General features: G+C 42.4%; 1 protein-coding gene across 1 annotated transcript; it reads right to left on the bottom strand.

Annotated features, from left to right (window-relative positions):
* Nucleotides 1-3,988: 3,988 nt before the first annotated feature.
* Nucleotides 3,989-18,771, bottom strand: IL1RAPL2 (interleukin 1 receptor accessory protein like 2; the record flags this gene model as incomplete). The annotated part of the gene is given in 6 exon segments (XM_015825805.1): nt 3,989-4,710; nt 8,711-8,881; nt 10,023-10,166; nt 13,368-13,513; nt 14,416-14,540; nt 18,721-18,771. Coding segments are annotated over 6 exon segments (1,338 nt in total), but the record flags the coding sequence as incomplete, so codon positions are not given.
* Nucleotides 18,772-23,292: the final 4,521 nt, after the last annotated feature.

Here is a 23,292-nt window from a genome sequence, read left to right as displayed (position 1 = left end):
TCTTTAGACACATGGCTTGAAGTAAACAAAACCCTCTTGACCCCATTCGGACGTGCTCACCAGGAAGAATTCTTGACTTTTTCTTTCCGGGTCAAATCCTTGAGTTTGGTGAAAACTGAATTTTCCATTCATCGAAATCATTCTGAATAAGTAGTCCTTGGCTTACGACCGCAAGGGAGCCCCAAATTGCTGTTGTTGAGGGAGACATTTGTTAAGTGAGCTTTGCCCACTTTTCTTGCCACAGTTGTTAAGTGAATTGCTGCAGTTATTGAGTAACACGGTTGTTAAACGAATCTGGTTTCCCCCCCATTGACTTTGCTTGTCAGAAGGTCACAAAAAGGGGATCACATGGCCCCAGGACACTAAAACCGTCATAAGTACATGTCAGTTGCCAAGCGTCTAAATTTTGATCACGTGACCTTGGGCGGTGCTGCAACGGTCGTAAGGGTGAACAACGGTCATAAGCCACTATTTTCTGTGCCGTTGTATCTTCAAACGGTCACTAAACAAATTATTGTAAGTCAAGAACTACCTGTACACACCTCTATACACATAAACCCTCAAATGTTAGCTTTAGGTTAATAGTCAGTTTATCTACCAACTCAAAAGGGGGGAGGATTAAATCAACATTTTTCATTCATCGGTGGGAACGCAACAACTGAAAGTCAGCTTCTCTGTCTTCCCATTCATGTTTTACCCAACTGCCTTTCATAATGTTTTCTTTATCATTTTATAAAAGATTCAAAAGCCCTACACGTTCAATATTTATTTTTTTTTCCAACAGCAAGAATACAACATATATGGCTTGGCCATGGCCTCTTTCAATTGCTGTAGAAGCTATAACATTGCTAAGGAGAACATAATGGTTTAGCAAATGAACCGATGTAATGAGACTGTTGGGGAGTTTTTGAATTTCTTTCTTGTAGTTGCATCTGCCCCAATCCATTTTTCTAAGAGCTTTCCTTTATAGTTTATCTTGGACCCCCACACTCTGTTTCTCTGATACCTAGAGGCACCAGGCAATTAAAATATAGTAGGTGGCTGATTAACAGGAATAAATTTAAGAGGAAGAAGGTTAAAGCCAATTTAAAAAAAAACCCATCAAAACTCACAAATGGAATGGACCCTGGTAGAACCCAATCAGCGGATGGCCTAACCTTCTCTACAGATTCCCACAAGCGGAAGGAAATATCTTATAATAGAGACGGAGAACCTGTGATTATCGGAGTATTGCTAGACTTACGTTTTCAGATAGAATGGAAATGGAGAAGGGTGCTGGGAATTGTAGTTTAGCAACATCTGGAGTTACTACAGATCCCCAAGATCAGTCATTGGGGGTGGGAGAAGAGAGGAAGAGACCCTTGTGGCTGTGATATAATAATAATAAAGTTGGAAGGGACCTTGGAGGTCATCTAGTCCAACCCCCTGCTCAGGCAGGAAACCCTATACCATTCCGGACAAATGGCTGTCCAGTCTCTTCTTAAAAACTTCCAGTGTTGGAGCATTCACCACTTCTGGAGGCAGGTTGTTCCACTGGTTAATTGTTCTGACTGTCAGGAAGTTTCTCCTTAGTTCTAGTCTGCTTCTCTTTTTGGTTAGTTTCCATCCATAGCTTCTTGTCCTGCCTTCAGGCGCCTTGGAGAATAGCTTGACTCCCTCTTCTTTGTGGCAACCCCTGAGATATTGGAACACTGCTATCATGTCCCCCCTCGTCCTTCTCTTCGTTAAACTAGACATACCCAATTCCAGCAACCGTTCCTTATATGTTTTAGCCTCCAGTCCCCTGATCATCTTTGTTGCTTTTCTCTGTACTCTTTCTAGAGTCTCAACAACTTTTTTACATCGTGGTGACCAAAACTGGATGCAGTATTCCGAGTGTGGCCTTACCAAGGCATTGTAAAGTGGTATTAATACTTCACGTGATCTTGATTCTAGATTATCATTTCTTAATTTGCTTTTCTCTCCTTTGCTACGTTTTTGCAGTTGGGAATACAAGTCTCCTAGCCACCTGTTGTTTGACACCCTTCACCCCCAACCATTTAAGAGGCACGTTCAAAGAAAATCTTGCAACAGGGGCCCATTCTGAGGGGAGGGGCTCCCAAAAGGCAAATATCACCACTCACAAGTATCCCCAGAAAAATATATGCTGAAAAATGTTGCGTTGCAGAGGCCATTTTTCGTCTAAGTCAGGGTTTTTCAAGCTTGACAACTTTAAGATGTGTGGACTTCAATTCCCAGAATTCCCCAGGCAGCTAGGCTGGCTGGGGAGTTCTGGGAATTGAAGTCCACACATCTTAAAGTTCTAATATCTTACATTGAAGAAGTAATACAGATGTTGAGCAACCGGGTGGTTTTTCAAGGACCTGTTTCTAAGACAATAAAAGTATTATGGGTCGGAATGATAATTGAAGAGCAGTTTTGATTTCCCAGGAATGTAAGAACTGACTGAAGTTGTTCATTTGTAAAGAACACATTGGGATACACTCTGGAGTAACCTTTTTATTAGTGTAAATGCTCACTGCTGTTGTAGGTGATTATCAGTGCAAATGTTATTATGACTGGTAACCAAAACAATTTATCCCTTTTGTTTGTGAATATTGCTGTGCTTTTTTTGTTGTTGTTTTGTTCCTTTGTCTCTTTTCTATGCTGACATTTTTCTATCAGATGTCAATCTCGTAAACTGTAACACTTTTTTACCTGGAGGGGAAAAAAACCTAAGCAAATAATAACAACCCTTGTGCAGATTCTATATGACTCTTTAGTACATAGGTCGAGATGTTTAGGAAGTGTTCTGATCTGCAAACCGTGCACCACGATCCTCAGCACGTCAAATGTAATAGGGAGGAAGTTCTTAAGACACCTGAAAAGCCAAAATTAATTCATGTTTTCCAAAAGTTTACAGAAAAGTAAAGGGGCGCTCAACTTTCTACGAACTGAAGAAAACATAATGGCAACCGTCAGGAACTGCTAAGAATTAAGTTTGAGAACAAAACAGCAAATCATGTTGATTTGGATGATATGTTTTCCAGCCACTGGAATTGCAGAAGGAAAACCACAGGTTACCATCTCGCCTTTGTGTGGTCCATTTTCCATAACAACAGGGTGTTGGTTAATCTTGTAGGAAAGATCTTCTACAGTGCATCCTTGATGGGGACGGTCCTTTAGCACAGAAATGCGAGACTTATTTTTGTCACTACTTGTGTTTCACATGTATGATGGGTATGTTTCCTAAGTTCTTTCTATTTTAAAAAAATCCATTTAAACTTCTGAAGTACTAATATATATGTATATATATATATATATAAATATGGAGTCTTACTCTATTGTATATAGCATTGGAAGTCAACTCATTGTCAACCTTTAAACTCTACTTCAAAATACTATTCAATTCCATATTCTTTCTTTCTTTCTTTCTTTCTTTCTTTCGTTCTTTTTCTTTCTTTTTTCCTCTTCCTTTCTTTCTTTCTTTCTGTCTGTCTGTCTGTCTGTCTTTCTTTCTTTCTCTTTCTTTCTTTCTTTTTCTTTCCTCTTCCTTCCTTCCTTCCTTCCTTCCTTCCTTTCTTTCTTTCTTTCTTTCTTTCCTCTTCCTTTCTTTCTGTCTGTCTGTCTTTCTGTCTTTCTCTTTCTTTCTTTCTGTCTGTCTGTCTTTCTTTTCTTTCTTTCTTTCTCTTTCTTTCTTTCTTTCTTTCTTTCTTTCTTTCTTTCTTTCTTTCTTTCTTTCTTTCTTTCTTTCTTTCTTTCTTTCTTTCTTTCTCTCTAATAAAGAACAAATAACTCTGTACATTAAAAGACAGGAAACTTAGAAGCTGGCTAAAAAAGTAAGCTTCCCCCTTGTCAATAATTTTGTAAATGTAAACAAAGAGAGGTTCAAGTATAAAAAGCGAGTTTCTTTGTGACTTGGCAAAAAGAGTTTGGCACCTGATGACGTGGGTTTTAAAGGTTTTTTTGTTTTTGTTTTTAAGGAATCCTGGCTCATTGCAAAGCTGGCCTAAAGCAGTCTAGATCTTTGCTACCATATATCGCTGGTGAAACTGAGCTCCCTCGTTGACAAGGGGAGTAAAGAAGGGTTTCTATGGAAATCGTGGACATCCTTCACGCTGCTGTTCAGTGGCAACTGCCCGTTGAGAAGCGTCAGCGGCAGATTACAGTAAGTGTGGTGGTTGCCGCTTATGGCAGTGAGTGGCAAGGTGGCGGACTGCATGTTGTATTCGTAACCTCTACAGTAATGTCTCATCTGTGCTGCATCGGTGAGCTGGTAGTCTCCCAAATCTGCCTGAGATGAAACTAAAGTGGCAGAAGTATCCGTCACCGCGACGGAAGGCACTGTTTGCAGATCCCCAAAGAGACCCTGTTCGGCAGAATCCAGGACTTGGCGCCGTGAGAGAACTTCTCTCTTCTTTACCGGCATCTCGTAGAGCAAATGTTTCCAGAATTTAGAATTCGGTTTGTTACACTGGGGTCCTTTCCACGGGACGACCGAGAAGAGTTTGATGCTGTGCTTTAAAGATTCCACCTCTTGGTAGTTGACTTTCCCTTTCAGCTGGGGGCACTCGATGAAGATGACTTTGATTTCTCCGCTCAGGAGCATGTTATGGAGTCTGTTTTCCATTTCAAAAATACTCCACCCTCGTCGGAGGACATAATCCGGCGTCAGGACAATCAGGAGCCGGCGACTTTGTTCTATACAGCGGGCGAGATCGTCTAGATAGGCTGCAAATCATAAGAGGGAGAGTAAAACAGAGAAGTACACACAGGAGAAAAAAGAAAGAAAGGTAAAACTTTGCAATCAAAATGGGGGCAGAGAAGGGAATGGATTAAACCTTCTTAAACTGTGCCGCCAACAGTTTGAATGGTCAAGATAACTCCAGCTCCCTTGTTTACACTGTGCTTGATCGCTCCTTTGAGCTCTAATGGCTGATTCTAATTTCGGGAGCCATCAAGCCTATAAGTGGAGAACTTGGGAATAGATTTTTCTTGACAGGAGCTCCTAAGAGTTGGAGGAACGCTGGGTCTAATCGTGGCCTCTGCATCATCACAAAGTCATCTGCATGGACAGCAGATTGGACCATCTTGACCTGGTTAGGACTCCAGATGTTTCCACATCAGCTATGAACAGCTCTACCATCCCTTGATAATGTTCCCCTTTCCAAATGGGTCCCCTGCAAAAATTAACTTATTCTCTCCCCCCGCCCTCTCTAGAAGACGTTGACTTAACCTCACATGCCATTCACAGTCATTTGGCTCAGCGTGTTGTGTGAACCGTGTTACGGTCAGATTGGAAACTGCTGGAATTTGCAGTCCAACGTATCTGGAGGTCCACCAACTTGGGGAAAGCCTAGTTTAGGGGTTTACATATTGCCAAATGAGTGTTTCTCCCCACATACATTATGCAAATGGCAGACCTGTCTGGGTTTCTGCTATTTTATTGACTGCAGAGTTTTGGTTGAATGGTCTTGTGATTCCCAGGAACACACATCACTGTAGACACACATCAACATGATTTGGAGGCACAGATTTTGCTCGACAGCTGAGCGCTGTGGAACGCCAGATGGGACAACCTAGCCAAAGTCCTACTCTACTTACTTCTTTCAACTCTCCTTCCATTGGAAGATAGGGGCACCAGTTGGAAGAAGAGCCTGCAGAAGAAAGAGCATATTGTAGGGGTTGTTCCAGATGGAACTCATCCCATGTACATTTTGGTTGTGTGGGTTGGCCAAAAAAAAAGAAAAAAAAAAGAAAATCATGGACCAGAACTTGCAACTTCGATAAACGCACAGACACATAGACACACACAGACACACAGAGAAGACACACAGTTCTGTGGTGGAGGTTACAGATGGAGAAGACTCCTAACTGGAGTGCAGACATTTTGTTCCCTAGAGTCACATCACCTGGTTCCAAACCGGCCGAGAAACCTGCCATCCAGAATATCTCAAAAAATAATCAATTCTACAGCCTACCCGTGTGAAATTTTTGCCTTATGTCTGTGAGCCCAAAACATCACCCTGCCAATAAACCATGCAAAATACTAGCCTAATACTCTCATCCTAGGTCTAGGCAGTTCCTAAGTTCTTCACTCTTCTCCTCTGGTGACAACAATCTCCTGGGGCCACTAAGAACAGCCTAGTAAGCATAGCAAAATATCTTGTTTAATTGCTCCAGGTTACAGCCGATCAAAGATGCCTTTAACGTGGAACAATGGAGTGAGCATCTCAGAAGCATTCCAGGTCGGTTGTCCATGCCAGGTCCTTGGGCTTCTGAGGGTTGCAAAGCCCAAGCCGACTTTGAACGAAACCAGTTCCCATTTATATTCTGCGCCATCATTGTTAGCGGGTGATTAAGCATTCCTTAATCTTCTGCATGAAAGCATCAAATCTGTTCAAAAGATCTGAATCATTTCAGTTTTGCAAGGCAGGAAAGAAAGAAAGGAAGGAAGAATGGAGACAGCATTATGCTGTGCTGCTATATTATATATATATATATAAAAGCCAACGTGCCAGGTAGCACTGCACATTATTTTGATGATGCTTAATGACTCTCTGAAATTACGATGATGAAGGTTTTTGCTGGCACGTCTGAGTGGCAGATGGGCAGAGAAAGAAAACGCAATCCTGACTTTGGAAGCACCTGTGAGGAAGCTGATTCATCTAAAGCCATTTGTTCTCTCCCCTCTTCCTGCATGGACTTTAAAAGACTTTGATTCTGCTCTCTTCTTTTGAAACCAAGCTCGGAGCAACAGCAGCTGGGCACGAAATTAAACCACCCTCCCCACACAGCTCCTAACAGCTGTATGTGGTGTGTAGTTGTACCTGATTATTTGCTTTCATTTTGATTTGTTGATGACTACATGTGGAACTACAGCGCAATCTTCCCAGTGAAAATATTAACAGACGGATCTGGCCCTGTGTGTTTGCAATCAAGCAGTGTTGTGTTTGACACGTCGGGAAAATCCAGAATGTGACTTGTTGGGTTTGGCTTAGTCTTTTGCCCTACTAGGGGTTTGTAAATGTGCTCTAGGGGTTGGTTCAATGTGTGAATCTAGCCCATTAATAAATCAGGCTTAAGCAAGCCATGAACCTAGTGATGCTATGGTTGGAGTCATGTGCTTGCATCCTTAAGATGCTAAGACGAAACTTCATTTATTTTTTGGAATAACCAAAAGGCCATGCTTTACAACAGAGATATTTTACTATCCACATTCTCAACATTTCTTTATATCAATTTGTTGGAACATCTGAGTATTTGCAGGCAGGCAGACGAGTCCTAGTATAGATGAACCAACAATATGATTTTTGAAGAAATAAAAAAAGGCAAAAAATATAGCCAAAATTGTATCCTATGTGTATTTTTCAAGACTTAATAGAAAGTGACTTTCTTATGTCTGCTTATTTGGAGCCTTGAGGAGGAGACTTCTGCCCATTTGGGCTACTCAAGGCCTCCTATTTTGTCCATGACAACAATCCCATGAAGTGGGTTGGCCTGAGCGACAGGGTATTTATTGCAATGTTGGAATGACCTTGGGAATTGAAGAGAAAAGATGCTGCCCAGGAAACAATCAGAGAAGAGAGGCAGGAGCCCCCAGTGGCTAAATGGTGAGAGGAACAAACTGTCGGGTGCAAATAACCAGGAGCACATACTAAGTTCAAAACAGAAAAGGGTTTATCATTGCTCCGATACGCAAGAATCTGGTCAACTAATGGTCAAAGCTAAATAGGCGCTAGATAAGGCTTAACACAGGGGTCCCCAACCCCCAGTCTGTGGACCAGTACTGGGCCAGGGCATGCCAGTAACCGGTCCGCACAAACAAACAAAGCCCCATCTGCACGATGCAGGCAGCACACAAAACCAAGCCCCCTCAGTCTGCAGAAAAACCTCTCTCCATGTAACCGGTCTCTGATGTCCAAAAGGCTGGGGACCTCTGGGTTAATAGAATTCAAGGGGCAGGGCATCTGGACTTGGGTCTCTTGTGACTGCACAATGACTCCAAACTGATGACACATTTAACCCCGCCTTCCAGCTCAACTTGCTCATCTCCTGCAGAAACGTAGGAAGGACCCACCCTAACTGATCAGGGATTTGTTCTTTAAAACTTGCAAGATTCTGTTAACGTAGACTTACAGTAAAGTAGATCTAGCTCATCTGGTTGTCCTTCCTGTCTGGTTCACCTGGGAGAGTTGGCAGTGATCTTAACCATCCTTAAAGTACAAACTTCCCATCACCACTTTTAATCATCTGATCAATTAGGGCTGGTCCTTCCTAAGTTTCTTCCTGTGACCGTTTAGCCATTGAGGGTTCCTGCCTCTCTTCTCTGATGGTTTCCTAAGCAGCATCTCTTCTCTCCTTTTCCCCAAGGTCATTCCTACATTCCATTGCTGACGGTGACTGGCCCGACAGCCAAAGGAGACTCAAATTACGATCGACATCCTATGGTTACAGAGTTCCACCTGAACCCCAAACAAACAGAGTTCAGGATGCTGTGTGAATCCAATCCCTGTCTTTTCCTGAATGCCCTTCTTTACAAAATGGCTCTTCTGGGTCTCTGAGTTTAAACGGACTGTGTTTAGTGTTCTCAGTTCCTTATTGGTTTTGTGAAGTACCTTGTTATAAATAGGGGATGGGTGGGAGGGAAGGATGGGAGACACTTAAGAAGGATGCACTTTCTTAGCAGCATCAGGAAGTTGTTTCAAACTTCAAGTGGATCAGTACTTACTCCCAGTAGGGATCAGGTCCCGGTCTGGAATAAAGAGCTTATATCCATATTGCTTCTCCAGAACATCTGGCAAGATTTCAAGGACAAATTGTTCTTCTTCCCGGTTGTCACGATCTAATGTCTCAGGATCGACTTTCGTATACGATAGATAGGCGTCATATTCTTTGTTGTCTGCAAATAAAACCACAGATCTTGGGAAGAGAAGAGAGGATCTCCCCACGATTAAAGCAATTTATGCACGTGTGCTTTCCCGAATGGCTTCATGGCCGAACAACTGTAATTGATAATTCTGGGTAGAAGCCGTGTTTCCTAAACACTGATTTATAGAATATCTGGGAGGCAAAACCAGGGATACACCTGCATAGTCTAGGTATATAATTCAGTCACTTTGCTAAAAAAAAAAGGGGGGGGGGTTTGGTACACTAGTAATTGGCGGGCAAATCACTTAAGAATCCCAATGTGTATTATTCTTGAACTGCACCATTAAAAAAAGGGTGGATATAAATAAAATTTAGGAATGATGAAATAGAATTCTATCTGCAAAATGTTCACTAGAGCATTAAAATCCCCCCTCCCTTTTTTTCTTTTGCTTGGGTGGCTCAAGATGTCAGGCCCAAGCCCAAAGAACCACACAGCGAGATCCACTCAAGTCCAGTTCTTTATTTGCTTATGCCGAATGGACAGAATCTTGCCAGACTAAAGCTATAAACCTCTAACCTAATATACCCCTTCCAGACATTTCATTATCCAACTAGGTAACACCAGCAGTGTAGAATGGAGTATGGGATTTGCTCCCTGTTAATATACAGTAGCTGGCTATACCAATATTACTGGTGGTGTGATTTTCTTCTTAGTAGTTACACGATTAGGCTATTGTTCTCAGCTTGATAGTTTGTCTTGTGTTAATCCTTGCTTCCCTGGATATTGGCTGCTGGAGGTGATATGTCTTGAACTTAAACAGGGAGCAAAACCCAACACTCAGTAGCACTGATGTTACCTAGATGGGCAACAAAACATCTGCAAGAAAACCACCAAGCTCAGACAGCACCAAAGACTTCAGAAAGATTAAAGAGCCAATTGGTATCTGGCTTGTTCTTTCACGTTCTTTGAATTATGGCAATTCCCTTAATTTGCGTGAGGGACATCTGGCTGTGAATGATGAGATTGGGGAAAGGTGCAACATTTCTTTTCTCCTTGGCAGAACTGGGGCTCGCAGTTTCTCTTATTTCAGATTATGCTTTCAGCGGCTGATCCATATCATGGACATTTGATTATAGATGTATTTGTATTAGCTATTTAGAAATCTGCTCACCATCCACGGTTTCATCGCCTCCAAACATTTGCTTGTAGCAGAGCATCAGCTCTATATTGTAGCACTTATAGATGGTTACAAGTATAACCAATAAGAGAAATATAGCTCCCAAACCTCCAGCAAGTTCAATTCTGGAGATCAGATCTAGAATAAGACAAGAAATAAGTTAGAAAATGGACCTAGCTGATCTTTTCTGGACTCAGAAGTTAAGATTAGGCATGGTTGAGATTTGGGTCAGAGTACCAGGGAATTCCAAGCTTGGGAAACTGAAAAGAAAACCTCAGAAGAAGACAGTGGCCAACTGTTCCAACACGAAGTCCATGAATATATCCACAAAGTTACCAAGAGTCAAACTTGACTCAAAAGAAGGTCTACGGAGATTCTCAATCATCCAAGTCATGGTTGTCCCAAAGGTGCTTTTTTTCCATGGAGCAACTGGACTTCCTTGGTTTTTCCCTTTCAAAATATTTCCCATCTTATCCAAGAAGCTTCTTCAGGTCTTCTGGAGTCTCTCTCGACCCCCCTCCCAAATTATTTTCACGCTCTTTTGAGTCCCTTTGAAAAATTGCCAATAGTAGAGTGGAACCAATGGGAATGGTGTCATGAAATGTTTTTCAAAACTCCCCAGGGGAGCAGAAAAGGGGATTATGAAAATGTTCTCAACCCCATTCCCCCAATTTAGCCGACTTCTTGCTTCCAGCACCCAACTGCCAATATGATTCATGATAACCGTAACTGATGCCAATGGGACACACTCATTAACATATTGTTTGAGACCCAGCATCATAACCAGGGCGTTTTTAACCTTGCTTCCCAATTCATCCCCTGTCCCCATTAAAGAAATCACAAGAAAACTATGAGACATCGAAAAGATACATTAATTTATACTCCATCCCAGCACAGATATTTATTGCCATGATAAATAAGCAATGTGAAAGGCATAAAACTCAGGCGCCATCAAGAATAAAAAGGGAAATATAACACTTCTCAAACTTGGATGGCATGATGGGTTTATATATCATCAACATCACGTTGAACTTTACACAGGCAGGCAGCTGTTGAGGTTCACGGTCAACTTTCCTTCTTGAAAGCTTTTGGGGTCCTGCAATTTATGGCTGGAATTCCCTGGCTTCTTTCCTTCCAAATGTCGTGGAATAAGGTGCACCTTCAGGTCAACAAAGGGGGTGTTTAGAAGAAAGAGATTCAGCTAGAAAGAGATTCAACCTGGTGCCTATTTTTCTGATCTAAAACTTCTTGGAATCCCTGGATGATGTCAGACAAGCCACGGTTAAGATATGGAATGTGCTTCCAGCAGGTATGACTTTAACCTCCTGCACTTTGGAGGTGTATCAGCCATCTTTGCTGACAAATTGACCACTGATTCAGAATGTGTGTCTCTTTGTCCAGCCCAGTTGTTCTCTCTAATCACAGCCTAGGAAAACTGGCTGTGCTTCTACAGCAGGAGTAGGCAACCAAGATTTGTAAGCCACCAATACTTCCAATATTTTACAGTACACAACAGACATTGTGTTGAGCCCCCAATGTTTAGGATTTGTGAGGTGGTGCCTCCTCCCCCACCCACTTGTCTTCATGAAACAAACCCCCAATTCTCCACCAAAAGTGTTGAAGGATCCCTCAGGTCATCGGTCTTTTCAAGCTGCAAGATCTGGTTGGTCAGGAGCAGAAAATTCTTGAACCGAATGTCAATTCTTCTTCTTCTAAGAGGTTCTGTTGATTAATCTTTTGTTGCTTTTCACCACACTGCCTTTCTCTCCCCTCTTTTCTGCATTAGAGGCGAAGCATCCTTAAGAGGCTTGCTATACATCTAAGTCTGGAACTGTGCAGGGGACCAAAGAGAATCAGCTCGGCGAAGAGTTGACGAAGGAAAGAGTTAAATATCCCTTTGCACCCTGCCACAGTTTCTCCGGTGTAAATTTTCCCTTCATAAATTACTTTTCATGCAACTCCTGGGCTCAATCCAGGACATGTGTTTGCATGCTAAGGTGTCGTTAATTCCAAGCACTCCTTCTTACTTTCCTGTCTACCAACAGTTAAACCAATTTCCTCGTATGGATTGAACAAAACCTAAAAACCTAAAAACGAGACTGTGATTTGGCACTCAGCGTGTTCCCCGAGAAAGAAAGCATGTTCAGACAGCATGGAAGTGGCAGAAAAATCATTTTTATAAATTGACCAGGCTGGTTGAAGGAGGGGAAAAAAAAACAACAGTAACAAAAGCCTGTAAAAGATACTAAGAAAAAAAAATCTATGGTGGGAAGTAACATATCCAACCCTTGAGTTTAATAGAAAGGATTAATTTGGAAACATTGGGAAACACCCGCCCTTATTTCTCTTGCTGATCTGCTTTGCATATTGCACTCAGCCATGGTCTAACAGTAGCTTGGAAAAGACTCTCTAATTTATTTTATTTATTGATACATTTATAAAGCCGCCCATCTTATAACTGACCTCCAGCTTCCAATACTTGATTGAGGGCAAACAGCAAGCAAAGTCAACCCATCCATTATGCCAAAACAAACTACTTTATGGCTTAGGATATTGTGTGAATTCATTCAAAATTGACTGAACTTGACAACTAGAGTAGCAAAGAAGGATGAGGAAGCTCCTGTCCCAAGTAAGCCTTCAGAAGCAACTATTTGGTCCAGCTAGTCAACATTAATCAATCGCATTCTGCAACACCATCCAATTAAAATGAAAAATAAAAATAAAATTCTCAGTTTTTTCAAAATGCATGTGTGAATGGATGAACCATTCACTGTCAGGAAGTTTCTCCTTAGTTCTAGGTTGCCTCTCTCTTTGATTAATTTCCATCCGTTGCTTCTTGTCTTGCCCTCAGGTGAGCATGTAATGATTCTAGGCTTAGTCCTCTCTTGACTCCGCCTCCAGGGTCTGCCTCTTGTCCGACATCAACCAAGGAGTGCCTTGGGCACATGCAAGACTTCGGGTGCCCACTTTGTCCTTTCAATAGAAACAAACAAGGGCCCACATTTTTTTGTCCCTGTGTCTTTATGGGCCTGCAGAGGAATCTTCGGCACCATTTTCATATCTTGCTTGAAACATTTCCCACGGCGCCCTCAACTACCATTGCAAATGATCAGCAACAACAGAAACTGTAGCTCCAAATTCTTGAAAACTGGGTATAGGACACCAGCAGAATAACTAAATCTCACTGATATACAAGAGCAATTCCATTTCTTAGCCCATTCCATTCTGGAAGGCATATAATACATATTTTCAGGACGGGAAAATAGCCCCCGTCATTTCTTCAGAACTCATAGCTGCGCTGACAGAGATGGGAATGGAAAAAAGGGAAAAAAAACATACCTCGCTTTCTCAGAATGATGCTTGCCTGTTTCTTCCCATTTCTGTTTTCGACGTGGCATGTGTAATTGGCCAGGTCTGCTTCTTTCACAATGTCAAAGATTAAGGTTAACTCCACAATTTTTTCTCCAAGGTGCTCTTTCAGGAGCCTGAAAGAAAACAGAAAAACATTGGTGGATTTTTCAGCAGGCCAAAGATAGATGGGATTCCTCCACAAAGATTCAGTCATCTCCTGGGATCTGGTTCTAACAACCTTCCTCAACGTGATGCTGCAGGCTCCAGTAATGTATCTATAGACGTGGAACGCTGGTGCACCCCAAAGGAAACAGCCGTCTTGCATTCCCACTGCCCAAATTAGATGAGTGCTAAAGCTATGGCAAATCTAGACAGCATACTCAAAAGCAGAGATGTCACCCTGCCAACAAAAGTGCGTATAGTCAAGGCCATGGTTTTCCCAATTGCAATGGATGGCTGTGAAAGTTAGACCATAAGAAAGGCTGAGCGCCAAAGAATGGAGGCCTTTGAACTCTGGTGCTGGAGAAGACTCCTGCGAGTCCCCTGGACTGCAAGGCGATCAAACTTTGGTCTAAATGCTACACAAGTCCCTGAAAACTTCAAGTGAGGACAGAGGTTTGCAAGAGCGAGGTGACTCATCCCATTAATCATAAAAGGCTAGATTTCTCCCCAAATAATTAAACTCTGAAATAAAAAGCTTGTGTTGAGTTCATCAAAAATACAGAGACCAACAAAGATTTTTTTAAAAAAACAACAACAACAACCCTGAACTTTCTTTTTTGGAGAGTAAGTAAATATTTTCCTCTGTTAGTTAAATGAATATAATTTGGGAACACAAATAGGTTCTGCCTTTCTGCCTAGGTGGCTTTTTTTCCCCCTTCAAAAGCCACCAGAATTAACTGTTCAAAGCACGGTCGAAGCAAATCTGCTTCCAAACAAGGAAATAATTTGCAATTCAGAACGAACAGGCTTGCCCAGTCCAACTTTTGGAAAGAAAAGTTGCTTTTCTAAATTACGAAGGTGGGGAGTTCTGTACCTGATTTCACCTTCTTTAATGTGATTTTCCAGCTCTTCGATAAATTTCTCTCCTCGGGTCCAGTAGATCATCGGGCCTGACTCACCGCTGAAGCCGAAAAAAGCTTTACAAACAACGTTGAGGGGCTGACCTGGAAAGCAACACAGGAGAAAAATGACAGTGATGCTTTGTGGCAAGAGAGCACAGCAGCCGTCAGTTTGCTTCTTAAAATTTATAGTTTGGATGTATTTTTCACTCAGAGAGAGAGCCCCGGAGGACCGTCGCATCGGGAATAAACAGAGTGAGCTGTAGCAAGTGAATTCGTGATGTGGAAATAGTGGGACATGCTCCCCAGTTGAAAAGGTCTTGATCTCTTCATGTCAACTAGGCCAGCTTTGACAAATAAGAAATCTCCAAAGTTTTGGCTAGCAGTTTCTCCCAGCCCTGATCGGGGCGCTCTGTCAGTGCAAAAAATGAGTCGAGTCGAGAATAGAATAGAATAGAGTAGAGTAGAGTAGAGTAGAGTAGAGTAGAGTAGAGTAGAGTGGAGTGGAGTGGAGTGGAGTGGAGTGGAGAGGAGTGGAGTGGAGTGGAGTGGAGTGGAGTAGAGTAGAGTAGAGTAGAGTAGAGTAGAGTAGAGTAGAGAATAGAATAGAATAGAATAGAATGCAGAATAGAATAGAATAGAATAGAATAGAATAGAGTAGAGTAGAGTAGAGTAGAGTAGAGTAGAGTAGAATAGAGTAGAGAACAGAACAGAACAGAACAGAACAGAACAGAACAGAATAGAATAGAATATAATAGAATAGAATAGAATAGAATAGAATAGAATAGAATAGAATGGAGTGGAGTGGAGTGGAGTGGAGTAGGGTGGGGTGGGGTGGGGTGGGATGGAACAGAATAGATGCAATGGAGAATAGAATAGAATAGAATAGAATAGAATAGAATAGAATAGAATAGAATAGAAGCTGGAAGGGACCTTGGAGGTCTTCTAGTCCAGCCCCCTACTCGAGCAGGAGACCCTTTACTATCTCAGACAACCGGCTGTCCAGTCTCTTAATAAAAAACCTCCAGTTTTTTTAAATTTATTGCATTTAAGTTTAACTCTTAATTTGTAGCTATCGCATTTCCAACATTTACAGCCACCTTTTTGAGCACTATGCATAGCTGGAAAAACAAATAATAATATTAAGTGTTTTGGTTTATTTGTATAGATTTTTATAATATGTAGCAGAAGACAACAATCACAAAAAGAAGTACAATCTCCTGTATCATTCAGAGGCACATAAGTCAAATAAATAAGCTTCTTTTTTTTTTTGCTTCGTATCTTTAAGAACAGAGGTACATTTACCTAAAATGTCAAATATGTATGGCGTATTACCAAATCAAATTTGTTACTGGATAGAATTAGATCATTATTGAATGTAGAGTAATTTTATGAAGCTCATTTCATGAAGGTTAAACCGAGCATCTGAATTTTGATCGCCTGACCGTGGGGATGCTGCAAGAGTCCTAAGTCACTTCTTCCAGTGCCGTTGTAGCTTTGAACTGTTGTAAGTCGTGGACTTACATTTGATATTTCCAGAAAGATCTGCCTACAGTGTGACGCTTCTTTCGACCTGAATAGGAGACGGCACTTACCAAGGCGTGAGAAAGGGTTTTAAAAACTTGTTTAAAGAGTTTGAGTCAATCAGAACAAAACCGCATCTGCCCTATCCGTGGCCGGCCCTGCTGGGCTGCCGGTCTTGGCTGAACAGCTGGGGGCTGCGTGTTTTCTATTCAATGACCCAGCAAGATTTCTGTTTGAAACGACGTAAATAAATAACCGAGAGGAAATGAAAAATACTCCAGAGAGACATCTAATTTCTATCAATGCTAAGCAAATTTCCTGAAGAGATTCACGTGGTTAGAAGGAATAACAAACACACAGAGAGAGAGATGGAGATGTTGCGTGTATGTATATAAAAAAAAACAAAATGAAAAACTAAAGCACGGTAGGCACACTTCGGTCTGTACATTAAGAAAGCAAACTTGCACCATGCAGCTCAAACTTCTTTCCCTTAAACTGAATTTGAAACTGAATTTAAGGGGAAAATAGTTTCATCTTATCCATATTTATTTCCTACCTTCCTTCCTTCCTTCCCTCCTTCCTCCGTCCCTCCCTCCCTCCCTCCCTCCCCCTCCCTCTTCTCCTGTCTTAATTCTCCTTCCTTCCTTCCTTCCTTCCTTCCTTCCTTCCTTCCTTCCTTCCTTCCTTCCTTCCTTCCTTCCTTTCCTTCCTTCCTTCCTTCTTCCCTCCCTCCCTCCCTCCCTCCCTCCCTCTCTCCTGATCATTGTGTAAACCAAGGGTAGTCAACCTTGGCTCTTTTATGACTTGTGGACTTCAATTCCCAGAACCCCTCAAATAATGGAAGACTCCTATTATGTCCCCCAGTCCTTCTTTTCATTAGACTAGACCAGGGGCTGGCTCAGGAATTCTGGGAGTTGAAGTCCACGAGTCCTAAAAGAGCCAAGGTTGACTACCCCTGGTGTAAACCATCATTTTGGAGCTGAGATTGATGGGAGCTAAAGTCACTTCACTTCTTGGCCCAGGGCATATCTTTGGGACTTTGAAACCCTGGTGAAATGCCTAACATAATGGAACTATTTATCCATCCCCAGAAGGATAGCCATGGTAGGTGCGAGCATTTCAGACAGACAACGTGTGACTGCGGGGAAATTGCAATAATCATAAGTGCAAGGATCGGTCTTAAATCACCTTTTTTTTCCAGTGCTGTTTTAACTTTGAACGGTTGCTAAGAGAATGATTGTAAGCTGAGGACTACCCAAATAGATTCAATCCTGTTGAGCTTCTGAATCCAGGCAAGGCTGCCCCCTGCTGAAACTCGCACCGGTGGGATCAATCCAACAGAGAATTATGTGAAAAGGGAGAACCAGGAAACCCCAATGTTAATTTCTGCCTACAACTGTCCCGTCTTTTTCTGCCACGGCTGGGAATGTCCTTGTCACCCCTGTCATCCATTTGACTGCTTCAGATGGGTGGCATGGAATCACCTTCCCATCTGTTGAAGAATGCCTTGGGCTTCAGATGAGATGGACCAGACTTGGCGTTGGCCATTCACGCACGGAAAGAAGAGGACCTCCGAAAGAATTGTTTTACTTAGAATCCCACCATGATGAAGAAGAAGTCAAACATATACATAGCACACCACTGCATCCCATTAGGACAATTTGAAAACTGAACATGCCACCTCTCCTTAAGTTCTCCATCCAGGTTTCTGGAGTGTCAAACTGTCCAAGGCTTCCGATGCAGTTTAACTGCATTGTGTATTAGAGAAAAGCCCTCCAGCACTCTCGTTTTTAATTACTTTGCTTTCAATCTCTTCCGCCTCTCCTGGCTGATCTAATTAAGCATCAAAGGCCCATGGGATGTGGACGGCAACTCCATCACAGATCAGCCTCGCCTTTGGCCCTTACAAAGTTAGCCCAACAGCCTTTGAGAAGGACCAGAAAGAATGAACATTTTAAAGATATTCCCAGGAGTTGGAAGCAAAGCAGGGCTGAACTGAACATTGGGGTTCACCTTGGGACATGAAAGTTAATCTTTCTGTTGGTTGAAACTCCAGATGACTTCTTTAGCACAGACCTGCACCCTTTGCTTTCATTCTGTTGATCAGAGCTATTTATTGCACAACTGATAAAAATCACAAGTCGCCCACAAACTAGCTGGAACGACTATGTGGGCTTCAGAGGTGACTTGGAGCCAGTTTTGCAACGGTGCGGGTCAACGTGTCTTGCAAGACAAGTGGGAAAAGGATGCAATATTCAGAAGGTCTCCATTTCTCCCCTCCCAATTTAATAGCAAAAATCTAGATGGAGCATATTTCTCCTAGTTTCCATTGGCATCTTTGTAAAGGCCTGTGGGAAGTCAGCCCCCCACCAGAGAAGAAAATATTAAAAGGGCAGAAAAATATATTTCCTCAAAGGATCTTAAAGAGGCAGAAAAGCATGCCTAGTTTTCTTAATAGCCCCAAGTCTCCCTCCCCCAAGCAGAAACCAGCTCTGCAGAAATGCAGATGTAAATAATCCATTCAGGAAGGTTGGAGGCCCCCAGCTAGAAGTTTAGGAAGACAGACTCCTAAAATCTACATACCCCACCCAAACTCTAAGACAGGACATAATAGGATTAACCCACAAATGCCAAAGGGCAAATTCAGACTCAGGTCAAAGTTCATGCCACAGGAACAACTCCAAACAAAAGGCTTCAGAGGGTATAAAAACCCACTCCCTACATGTGCTCTCTCTCTCTTTTCTTCCAGAGCCATCTTCCTGTCTGGCTCTCCTCTTCAATAAACTGCAACCTTCTTTCTAAAGCAGTCGCCATGATGTTTATTCCCGGCTTGGACTGAGCCATGATGAAGACTTTTCCTTCAACAGGCCAAAGACTCTGTTTGAAATTATCTGTAGCTCGGTTATTGCTAAGGTTCAATAACAACAGAACTGAAGCAGCTTCTGGATGAGAAGCAAATCATTTTCAAAGGAGGGGAACCCAGCCCCCCTCAAAAAAGTCCAGTTGCATGCCTACGGGAGATTCTCAGTCATCCAGGTGATGGTTGTCCCAAAGGTGCTTTTTCAAGAAGCAACTGGAACTTTCTTTGTTTTTCCTTAAAGAACTGAAGAAGCTTCTTGGATAGGAAGTCTTCAAGGATAAACAAAGAAAGTTCCAGTTGCCTTTTGGAGAAAGCGCTTTTGGATCAACCACCACAAAATAAGTGTGCGTCCAGATGGACCATTCTTATAGATGTGACTATTTGTGGCCACCTCAATTACTTTGAACAAGAGTTATCGGTTAACGTTGAGCCCTCTGCAAGGGTTTATACCACGTGCATGAAAGTTAAAAATGGCACAGGGCATCAAAGCTGCTTACCGGATTCTAAAATAATTTTTGTGCTTTGGCACTGAAGTTAACCCGAAGCAGCTTATATTAAATTTTCATTTCTTTTCTTCTCTGCTGGCTGGCCATCAATGCTTTCATGCACACCAGGACAGGCAAGTGCTGTTCCTACCAATAACCTGAAGGTGTAGCTACCTGTGGTTTGGACCTGAAAGCATTGCTCAGCCTCGTGAATCTGAGAAAAGATGGTGTGCAGCTAATGGAAGTGTGGAGCAACAAAGAGAGTCAACGCATCCCTCAGGCTAGGTTAAATGTCTCACTGGCCGGATGACACCACAAGCGGCATATGCTTGCCTTAACTTGTCACCCTTCTCTCCAGTTAGGAGAAGTGCTTTGGTTTGAATGGGTGTGTCATTTCCCCCCCCCTCCTTGAGCTACATGTGCTTTGCAATGCCTGCGTTGCTACTTCTCTGGTGTTAGGAACTCTACGTGTTCTCCACCCAGATCTGGAGAACGTGACTATTTCATTAGGCTGAAGTATCGGGATCGTTCACCCTCTTATGAATTTTTGGATTCTGTGCTCAGGAATTCCTTTGGGGTACCTGTGAAAAGAGGAGAAAGTGACTCTGCGCAAGTTGTTGGCTGGCAACTCTGCCCCAGAGTTTTGGCTAGAAAGGAGAACTTCAAATTACAGTCATAAAATGCAAGCATGGGAACCCAAACAAATCAGAACCCTCGTCGCCAGATTGGAGCAAAAGTTGTTCTTTTAAGAAAAGGTTTGTAATTCAGAAGTCGTCAAGCCTCATTTGTCTCCATCCTGCAAAGTCATCCTATATCCAATCAATATAGGGTTGACTTCAGTGAATCCTTCAGTCAATTTGCTTGAAATGGTATAGGGTTTCCTGCCTGAGCAGGGGGTTGGACTAGAAGACCTCCAAGGTCCCTTCCAACTCTGTTATTCTATTCTGTTCTGTTCTGTTCCATTCCATTCCGTCCCGTCCCATATTTTCTATTCTATTCTATTCTATTCTATTCTATTCTATTCTATTCTATTCTATTCTATTCTATTCTAATTTCCTATTCTATTCTATTCTATTCTATTCTATTCTATTCTATTCTATTCTATTCTATTCTATTCTATTCTATTCTTCTCCCATCCCTTTCCTGTCCAATTTCCAGAACTAGAGCTAGTCTTCTTCTCATTGTTAGTTTTGCAGTGGCTTCTCATTGTGTGTTGCTGATGCTTCTACACCTTCTGCTAAACAAATCCTCTCCATATAGTATACGAAGCAGGGGCAGATACCTAACAGCAGAGGGTGCCCTTGCAATCTGAGAACGAACCTTTTGACTCCAAAGTCTCAAAGCAAAGCACCGAGCTCCTATGGATTGCGTCTCGACTCAGTGCCTTTCTAAAACCTCTTTTCTTCTCCATTGCAACTACATGGTGTGGGTGACAGGAAGGGTTAGAGGGCCTTGGTGGACATCCCGGATCTGTCTATGTAGATGGGTGACCACAATCTACATGTTGACCAGATTCCCATAATGCCTTAAGGAAACTGTCTGGCTTCCTTGTTTGAGACACTGGACCAAGTCAATCAAACCAAAGATGGCTTATTCAAGATTAGACCACCCGTGGGTTGGCATATCATGAGAACATTGCCATGGAACAGCAGTTGAAGTTGAGCTTGCAACTGGCTTCTGGTTCCCCTTGATAACATTCACACAGAAAGAATGACTGCAGATGGTTTATGTAATACCAGCTCAGGCGTAAACATCTGGACCCACATGTGCAGAGTTGAAGCTAACTACTTCACTTCATTCTGCCTATAATACAGGAATCTTCCCAGATCAGCAGTCTTCCCTTGGGAACAAACAGATAAGACTCCAAGGCACCTAGGGAGGGTCAGTCTTTTTGTCAGTTGCGTAGTGGCTCCAGGCTAACTCTATGTCCTCCTCCAAGCCAGACTGGACGCTTCCCAAAATATCCATTCTTGCAAGCAAAGTATCTATGCAATCGTGCCAGCAGCTTCCTGTGTTTTTTAATAGCTGCATTAAAAATCTGTTAAGTGGAGAGCACCTGTTAATCAAGCAAACATTTATTCCCCATTGATTAATCTACCCGAAGCATCAGCCAAATTTTGTAGCTCTGATTATTGCAGTCTTCAGGATAAGACACATGTCTGGGGTATAAAACGTCTCCCGTTCATGTGCAGGGCTGGGGAAAGTCTCCAATTCTGGAGAGGCGCCAGGAGAATTGGACGTAAATAACCCAGAGGAGATTCTATGAAAGCAAAAGGCAGAACAAAATAACATTGCGAGATTCTGAGCCTTCCAAGCTCCTATCTGAAGTTTTCACAATGCTGCCCTGGCAAAAAAACAAAACAAAAAACTGGCACGGTAGCATAGCAGATCCAGAATGGGATGGCCAAAAGAGGCCTCAACTAAAGTCAGACATATTTTATGGGTATCCTTCATGCACAAAGAAAACAACTGAAACAAGCATGCTAGTATTGTTATCACACTTAGTGTCAACACTGCTAACATCGGATGTTTTCCATTGACAACAGATGGAAATGTAGCCATCTTTTCTCTTTTAGAGTTAGATGATGCTGGGAGGGGGGATGTGGATGAGAGTCTAGCTAGACATAACAACACTAAACATAGTGTGAGAATCAAGGTTATTGTAACCAGAGCTGATAAGGAATTGGCGGGCTGGAGAACTGGAGAGGAAGCCCACGCTTCAAGCTAATTGGGGGATGTGATTTATGACTGTTAATTGGAGGAGGGAACTGTGCTTTGATACTAGGTGCCCAGGGGAGGGGAATTCAGTTTTGGGCTTTGATTATGCAGTGCCGATGTTATGCTACTCGAATAAAAGATTCTTTAAGGTAAACAATGCCTCGAAGTTATTTTGAAGCGTTTCATCTGTCGGAACCATGACACTTACGGTAGTTAACAACACTAAAATTGGAAGCAAGGGCAAACCGGCCTTTGAAAATGCAAGTCTACAAGAAGTGGGAATTTTTTTTTCTTTTTCTTTTTGCAAGGAGACCATGATAAAAGAATTCTGCTTGCTCTTAAAGGCAAGCCCTATTTTTTAACAAAACTGGGGAACCTTTTTTCTCCTGCCCGTGCAATGCAAAGGGATTGCAGCCCTTCTCTTGGGGGGAAGAAAGGATAGGGCCCTCTCCCCCCCCCCAGGTGTTTGCTTCAGATTCTGAGATTTGCTGCCTTCATTTCTTGATTTATTCCAGACCCCTAAAACATCCACATCTACTCCTCCCAGTTTGTTGGGAAGGACTTGAGAGGTGGACAAAAATGCCAAATCCAGCCTGAACATCTGGCTGACTGTGCAATCAATTGACACCATGGTCTAACTTTCCTCTGCTCCCAAAAAAAATTCCCTGCCCTGGAACATTCCGCTGAAAATATTGTATTTCCAAATGCAAATGAACGAAACAAAGGGGCTAGATTCACAACTGCCATGTGCTAATAAAGCCAGCTTAATATGAAAGGGACTTATCCCTCTGCCTTCCGGCCTTATTGAATCAGTTTAACTGCACTTCAGAATATTTCTACTCAACGGCTCTCATTTCTCCCTTAAGCTCAAGCACACACTATTGTTGCAAAGCAAGGCCACTAAAAATGAGTTTGCATTTCAAACATCACACGAGCCGGCGTACCCGCAAAGCGAGCTTTTGGCTGCTCGAATGACAAAAGGCGAAACTGTCAGGGTATAAAAGGGGATTAATTTGCAAAGCTGTACATTTGCTTGCGTACGATTATCATTCCCCACAAAGCCGTTATTTTTCTTTCTTTTTTTTTAAATGGTAAGAAAAGGACGTGTGCAGAAGCATTCGGCGAAGGAAAGGAAATGTGGGACAACTAGGATGAGGCTGTCCTCTTTTAACCTCTACCATTTGGTAACATAAGGCTGAAAGGGACTTTGTGCATTTGTGTTCCTTTTTGCTTAAAGCAGGGGGTGGAGAACTACGGCCCTTTTG

This window comes from Protobothrops mucrosquamatus, unplaced genomic scaffold (assembly GCF_001527695.2).
Source record: "Protobothrops mucrosquamatus isolate PMUCROS unplaced genomic scaffold, P.Mucros_1.0 scaffold2814, whole genome shotgun sequence".
Classification (NCBI taxonomy): Eukaryota; Metazoa; Chordata; class Lepidosauria; order Squamata; family Viperidae; genus Protobothrops; species Protobothrops mucrosquamatus.
The sequence above is the reverse complement of the archived record's forward strand: the minus strand, read 5'-3'. Positions and strand labels throughout refer to the sequence as shown.